The sequence below is a fragment of the Nothobranchius furzeri genome, chromosome 6 (assembly GCF_043380555.1).
Source record: "Nothobranchius furzeri strain GRZ-AD chromosome 6, NfurGRZ-RIMD1, whole genome shotgun sequence".
NCBI classification, from domain to species: Eukaryota; Metazoa; Chordata; class Actinopteri; order Cyprinodontiformes; family Nothobranchiidae; genus Nothobranchius; species Nothobranchius furzeri.
In genome coordinates this window covers 63940289-63948300 of record NC_091746.1, presented here as the reverse complement: position 1 = coordinate 63948300, position 8012 = coordinate 63940289, and the positions used below count along the sequence as shown (strand labels likewise).

The following is an 8012-nucleotide window of genomic DNA, read 5'->3' as shown; positions in this document are numbered from 1 at the left end:
TCCCGCCCCTCGGTGGAGCACTGGGGAACGCCACAGCTGACTGTAATCTACCGATTGCCTCACTTCCTATTTAAGCAACCACTTTCCATTGAACGGTGTGGCGTCGTTTTGGACTACTGGTTCTAGTCTGTGCATATACCATAATAGTTCTGCTTCCAGTAACCTGTTAAGCATTGTTGTTTCCCACTTACGTGGTGATTTTTTGCTATTAAAAGACTGATCTGGATCAAGTCATCCTGCCTCCTGCATTTGGATTTATTCCTGTGTGCCCTCGTGTGACAGTTAGGACTGATGGCTGTAAGTTTAGCGAGTTTAGAATCTGTTGTGTTATGTAACCACTAGGGGTCAGTGTAAGGTCTGGATGATGAGACCGAGAGAAGAAGAAGAGAAGTATGGCTGCTGACGTGCTTGTACCCTAAGCAGTAATAAAGTTCAGATGAAAAGTAACTACTGTCTGCTCACTTACGACCTCTACACCTAACAGAATCCTTCCTTTAGGAGGAAAGAACCACTATTTATCTGGCCATGTGGTAAGTAGCAGCTATGCTAGGGAAGAGGAGATTCTTTGATGATGTCATATGTGCAACAGGCCGGCGTCTGAGCTGTAGTGACGATAATTAAGAATTTTTACAAGCTGACTGGCATGGTCGAAACACACTATTACTTTTCATTTAAATTAAAATACAACATATGTGTGATTTAGGGCGTGAGGCTAAGCGGAGAAAAAAATAGCTCTTTTAGCACCGTTGACTTGCATTCATTTTTTCATTCGTCCGGGGACCCATGAGCCAACCGATAACACCATGGACACGCCGGCCGCCGAAGCGCCGCGAAACGGGGACCGCCTTCATTCGGCGCCCTTGTTATCCTATTCTATAGATCACATGGGCCGCTGAAGCGCCGCGCGTCGGCACGCGCCGGCACGTGCCATGCAGCGATCGTTTCGGCGTCTGCTCTGTTTTTTTCGTGAGCCGCGGGTGAACTGCGTCAATTCTGACAGGAAGTCAAACCTAGACATAAGAGGCAGGCCGGTAAATTTAACAACATAAAGCATTTCAAAATACAATTCCGCGATAGTCAAATATGTTCGTAAACAGACACTGCTTAAAAACCACACAAATACACACACACACACACACACACACACACACACACACACACACACACACACACACACACACACACACACACACACACACACACACACACACACACAGCGAACTTGTGTGTGTGTGACCACGTGAAGGGGGTGTGGTTTTGGGTGTCGTTCAACCGGAGCAAACAGGACAGAGAGGCAGAAAGTCGTAGGCCAGCTATTAACAGCTGGTTCACACCATAGGTTCACACACACACACACGTACAAACACACACAAACAGCAAGGGGCAGGGGGGTGTAGAGGAAAAGAGCAGAGAAAAGGCAGGGAGGAAATGGAGGACGCCAAGTGGTTAAAAGAAAAACTATGAGGCGCATCTCGACCAGAGCGGAGAAACAAGCGTCTGGTCTGAACTGAGGAGCAGTGAGCAGTGGCCGAATTTCGTGAGCGCTTTGCCTCCCGGCGCTTCGGCGGCCGGTGTGTCACCGGCGTAAGGGATGGAAAATAGAAACCTTAGTGCAGACTATTACTGCTTTTACTGAAATGTACCAGCTTTAGGCGCAAACTAGGCATAAACTACTTACCTGATTGTTGTTGTCCATTCTAGGTCTCTTAATGGCCACGAAGTGTCGAATTTTTCTGTGCGGAAATGGAAAATGTCTTTCAAAGGCATCTGATTTGTTTCACAGTGATGACTTGAAATCATTCAAACAAAGCTTACCCTCCTTGGCCGATGACAGGCACTATTTTCACATCCTGTTGAATGCTGTCGCCTGACTTCTTTCTGGCATAGTAAATTCCTTGCCATTCCTTCAGATACAACAAAGAAATCAGACTGTGAAACACTCTTGTATTAATAACACGGTTAACACATTTTTTCAACACATTTTCTGTAGACTCTAGTATAAATGAATGCCTTGTGAGTCCATCTCTGTGAGAAAATAAGCACTGGTGCTCCTGCTTCAGAGAGTAGAAGTGAACCAGAGCAGAGGAGGGCTGAAGATGGCAGGATTTGGAGTTTAATTTCCTGATCATTTGGATATCTTGCCTCTGATTGGCTAACAATGATACAACTCTACCACTAACTAAGTTTATTTTGCAATGTTGATGTGTCATCTTCACTATTATGGAAGTCTGGAGGAGTTCTGCTGCGTGGTGGAGTTGGTAATGCTAACGGTTAGCTCCTACTAGCCATTATGTGCTCTGCTCTCTTTTGAATGATAAATCAACAACGTGAGCCAAGATGGGTGAGTCCATGAATGACAATTTGACATTTATGATGTGTGTTTCCCCTTTTTATATTGGTGGCTGTTGCAGGAAATGGGAGTAGAAGACTCACGCTCAGCCTGTACGTGAAACTCTGTGTGACTGATCACATTTCAAAAATAACAAGGGAAAAACTAGTTTTCTCAATTAACTTGTCCTTTCATGTCTGGTCAGTTTGAGATGGACTCAGAACTCACTTTTCCTTTTTTAATGCAGGTGTTGATCGTGTCCAGCAGGTCCGCTCTGTTCTTGTCACTTTTGGGAAGTTCAGTCAGTTCTTTCCCAATCAGCTCTCCCTTGTGGTAGCCCATCATTCTCTCGAATGATGGATTCACATACTGGAATGCAAAACAGAATACTTTAAAAAAGACAGACTTAATGTCAATATTCTAACATTTGTTTGAATAAAACGGTAATCTCTTCTGTACATTAACGACCACATTCCTTTTGAACTACCAGCCAGTATCATTTGCAGCCAGCTTTGTGTGTAATAACTTGATCTTAAAATCAAGTTTGTGAAATTAAAACAAGCAACAATTTACAACAGTCCGCAAATAAAAGTGGGGAGTATATCCCGGACAAGCCCCCATTTGTCTCGGTTGGACTCAAAACTGTAGCACAAGGGGGTTACAAACACATTATTTATTTTAAGGTAAAACAAACACACCTTCTTGTTTATCAGTGTGTGTTTATTCTCTTGGAAAGTAAAAGGGTTTTTGTGATATTCCCACCTGAATTATGTGGTCCTCACTGGTGATTTCCACAGCCTCTTGGCAGTGCTCCAAAGCAGTAAAGACAGAGTTGCAAGCCCTGTGAAGGAGTAACTCCACATTAGCAGCTTTAGTACAGAGAACATGCTACATGTATTGTTTTTCAGTGTGCGTGGATGTTCTGTACCTTGTGTGTAGTGTTATAGTAAATTACACATTCCCTCTGCTGTACCTGAGTTTGAACTGGCAGCGCACCTCTCCGTGTTCTATCTGTATGAGCTCATTGTAGCATGCAGACACACTGCTGTTCTCCACAAACCTCTGGGGGCCAAACAGGGTTGAGTGGTGTTTGAAGAAGAAGCAGAGAGCAGTCAGAAATCGCTTGAACCCTCCCCCTCATTTTCACACAGTTAAACAACACTGAGAAAAAGTTCTACTTCCAAAATGGCCACCATGTGAAACTCAAGCAGAAGACGAGAGCAGGGCAAGCGGTCAGACTTACTCGGCTAAATCCAGCACACAGGAGAGGAAGAACAGATGGCTCCTCTTGGTCAGGCAGTCTGTGTAATGACAGAAAAGAATTATTACCATCTGCATCTGCAATCAAAGTCGTAATTACAGAGGTCCACCCCTACGTGGAGGACATAAAGACCTGTTGTGAGTTGTTGTGGAGAAAAACACAAAGACCTCTGATGCACTTTAAAGACCTTCAGAGTGTTTGATGTGTTGTAATTAAAGGCATGCGTCCATCAAAATGTTTTTTTACAAAGAACAGCCAAGTAGATGTTTCCATAGGCTTATTTCTAATGAGCACAGCATGCACAGGTCTTACTAAATTTTACAGTTTAATGTCATTTAAGACCAAATCTCTAAGAATTAACTGATAGAGTTAAAAGTTTTTACACTTTAACTCAAATCATTTTAAATAAAGATACCATTGAAGCTTACTTTTGTGGCAAAACAGCTAGAACAACTGTGTTTTCTCCAGGCTTTGTGGCGCGGATCATCCTGAAAGGAGAAAACATACACATTTCATTCAGACGGAGCTGCAGAGTGGTGTGCTGAAATCAACTACTGGACACAGAGGTGGCCAGGATGTCAGTGATCTCATCTGTGCTTGACAGAAAAACACCAAATGTAGCTCATGCTTTGGAGGCCGAGCCACAACACCATCCAGACTGCTGGCAGGATCCATGGGAATGTGGTCTCGGGGTCTGAGTAGACAGTGATGGAGTAGTAAAAGAACAACAGATGGATGAGATGATGGCGGAGGTCCCCATGGAGGGTACAGATAAAGGGCAGAAAGAAGTAGAAAGTTATATTGTTCAGAGGCCAGAGGAGACATAGAGGAGCTGCCAAACTGGTGATGAGGAGATGACATACATGGTTTGGGTTTAGATCAGGGGTCTGCGACCTTCACAATCCAAAGATCTGTTTTTCTTCTCAGTCCGTCTTAATAAAATGTGTTTAGAGCCACAATTACGAGACAATTTATAATCTTTCTAAATTCAACGGGTTATAAGTCACTGAAAAAAAGTGTCTTTCTCTCTCAGAATTCTGGGAATTATGTTAGAAATCTGATATTAAAGTCAGAAGTCATCCTCTTTTCTAAAACCGTCCTTCATTCATATTAAATGATGATGACTCACACTTGTATGGTGCCTTTCAGAGTCACTACAGTGTATCATTCATCCATTCACACACACATTCACACACTAATGGTGATGAGCTACAACATAGCTACAGCTGTCCTGGCATTCACTGATGGGGGGAGGCTGCTGGGCGCTGGTGCCGCTGGTCCCTCCGACCACCACCAGCAGGAAGGATGGGTTGAGTGTCTTGCCCAAGGACACAACAGCATCATTCTCTGTCCTGCAAACTTCTTATTACTGGACATCTCGTTCAACCTCCTGAGCTATGCTGCCCCATTTTAATACATATGCATTGATCTCTACTAGTTGTACTCTGGGGAAAAAAAGCTCTGGTGCGCGTGTTTCAGTGCAGAGAAGTCAGAAATGTAGGAGAACGTAGCTTAAGACGACAGGATTTGGAGTCTTATCTCCTGATATTTGAACATCTCTCCTCTGATTGGATAACAGCAACACAACTTTACCACTGTCTCCATTTGCTTTGCACCAATGTTTCTGTCTGTTTTAAAACAAAGAAAATAAAAACATAAAACCTTCACAAAAAGTATGGATTTTTGGGATGTTGGTATTTATGGAAGATGTAAAATAAATGATAAATGACGCACACTTGTGTAGCGCCTCTCAGAGTAAGGACTCCAAAGCGCTTTACACTACAGTGTTTCATTCATCCATTCACACACACATTCACACACTGGTGGTGATGAGCTACGATGTAGCTACAGCTGCCCTGGGGCGCACTGACAGAGGCGAGGCTGCCAAGAACAGGCGCCACCGGTCCCTCTGACCACCACCTGCAGGCAAGGTAGGTTAAGTGTCTTGCCCAAGGACACAACAGCAGAATTCTCTGTCCGGAGCCGGAATCGAACCTGCAACCTTCCGATTACCGTATTTTCCGGACTATAAGCCGCTACTTTTTTCCCACGCGTTGAACCATGCAGCTTATTATGAGATGCGGCTTTACTGACGATTTCCTTCACCTGCCAGGGGGCGCTTTAGCAGAAAGTGAAACAGGTGAAAGTCAAAAGTGTAAATCGAAGAAAGTGCTCATTTAAATTTAGCCCATGCAAGCAGCCGGCATGACGAAGACATTTTTTCAAATCCATACCCCCTGTAACAGAATGAAAGGACTGTTTTCCACCTAAAAGTCATTTCCCCCTCTGCTCAGCAAGAACTAATCTGCATGAGATAAGGTCTCATGCTTCTGCTTCCAAACTGTTTTCCTTTCCAGCAGAAGAGAAGAATGAAGACAAAGGACTCTCTTTTTAATAAATCAAAGAACTCTATTTTTAATAAGCTAATCAAACAAAGTGTTAGTCAATAATAAAATGTGAACCATTTTGTGAAATGAAAATGTTAATTACTTGATATTAAAATCCTACAGAATATACTAAGTAATATAACTTTAAATGTTTCCACTAGAGACTGATCCATCGACATATATCCTGGACAATTAATTTCCATAGACTCCAATAACACGTTTTTGAGGCTAAATGGGAGGTGGCCACCACCGCCATTTTGACCGTGTCACAGGTTCCGTCAAGCTGCATGGTGGCGCAGTGGTTAGCACTGTTGCCTCGCAGCACGAAGGTTGCAAGTTCCAAACTCGGCTGCGGCCTTTCTGCGTGGAGTTGCGTGTTCTCCCCATGCATGCGTGGGTTTCCTCCGGGTACTCCGGTTTCCCCCACAGATCACAACATGCCCTATAGGTTATAAATTGTAAGTCGCTTTGGATAAAAGCATCTGCTAAATGAATAAATGATAAAAACATAAACATAAGCCCAGACAATTCCACAAAAGGGAAGAGAGGTGGAGCTGAGGGTGTGGCTGTAAGGCTGGGATTAACGGACGACACCCGGTCGAACTAGCTACAAGCTAACCTGAAGCTAACCAAAAGCTAACGCGGAGGTGGGAGCTAAGCTAACGGAGGTAGCAACCTAGCTACAACTGGAGTTAACTGTGCACAACACCAGAGCTTCTGAGTCAGAGATATGCCGGGCTGACCGCTGGGTAAAACCGGGTGGAACACAAAGGTCTCCCGAAAGCTGCTGAAAGCCGGCAGCCCGCACAGCTAACAGAAGCCGCGATCAGAGAGAGATGCGCCGAGCTGCAGGCAGGGGAGAAATGGGTGGAAAACATCGGTCTCCCGAGAGCTCCACAAGCTGATGGCTCCACCAACATGTTATATTTCAACCCATTTTCTAAAGTGCAGCATTATGTTAAATGCACTGGGTTTTACCCTATTACATTTAAATTTCATGGTTAAACAGTACATGTTAAAATCTAAGCTCAGCTCGGCAGTGACCTAAAATACATAAATATAATTTTACTTACTGAAAAAAATGAAGTGGAGACTCCTTGGACGCTCTATTGGTGCAAGCAATGCCACGGCAAGTCATTTTGTCCAACAATTGCACAAATGATATCCAAAAAAGAATACACAAACACAGAGACTCAAAATCCCGGAACAGTTTCCAAGCCAGACCGAAGCTCTACTGAGGCCTTTCCACGGAGCTAGCTCTGTGGTCACGTGGGCCGGATGCTCATTAATTATACAGAATTTTAGGCTTTTAATACACTTAATTAGAAGAGTGAGAAAAAAATTCACCCCCCTCAGAGTTGTCATGAGTGTAAACTAGATCATTTAAACCAAAAACATGTTTTGGTACCAGGCTGTAAACATGTTTATTTCTGCTGTGAAATTGGTATTTTTAACATGGGAGTCAATGAGGATTTGCTCGCTTCTGACACCAGCCCCCAGTGGATGAAGGTGGAACTGCAATTTTTGGTACTTCCGGGTTGGCGTCAATTTTTGAGCTGCATTGTGGGGGCTTGGACTGATCACACGTAAGGTTAAGCCACATCACACATTGCTTTTACTGATCCAGTCAGAATCTTCCAGATCTGACGGAGGCGTGGTTTTGGTGGTGCTTGGTAAATCTGCCATCTTTTCATTCGACCGTAAATCAAAACTTCCAAATTATAAAACTATGCCCACGTCATCTTTAACGCCAGTTCAAAGCGTTCTAGAGAAGTTGTCGGAGTGGCCAATCCGTAACTTTCCTCTTCAGCTGAAAGAACCAACGACAAGCTGGATAAAATCTGTTGCATTTTACCAACCAAGCAATGCTTTCAGAATAAAAGCTGAACTCATTGACCCTCCAGGTCCATCTGACGCTGTCAACCAACTGTCGCTTTTAACCTGGAGACAATCCAAAGACTAGTCTGTCGTACTGCTGACGCTGTTTCATCGGCTCCGGCACCGAAAGAGGGGTTCGAGGACGTGGCATTCTGGA

At 43.9% G+C, this 8012-nt stretch overlaps 1 protein-coding gene across 2 annotated transcripts in view; it reads right to left on the bottom strand.

Moving 5' to 3' along the window:
• The window catches only part of pde8b (phosphodiesterase 8B), a 72206-nt gene that overhangs the window by 30118 nt on the left and 34076 nt on the right, over window positions 1-8012 (bottom strand). For both annotated transcript variants that reach the window (XM_015943116.3, XM_070552434.1), the window contains exons 4-10: window positions 4019-4078; window positions 3573-3630; window positions 3303-3391; window positions 3092-3170; window positions 2558-2698; window positions 1816-1904; window positions 1679-1733 (exon numbers count right to left, since the gene is read on the bottom strand). In XM_015943116.3, coding sequence (XP_015798602.1) covers window positions 1679-1733; window positions 1816-1904; window positions 2558-2698; window positions 3092-3170; window positions 3303-3391; window positions 3573-3630; window positions 4019-4078 — 571 coding nt within the window. The remainder of the gene's footprint in view (window positions 1-1678; window positions 1734-1815; window positions 1905-2557; window positions 2699-3091; window positions 3171-3302; window positions 3392-3572; window positions 3631-4018; window positions 4079-8012) is intronic.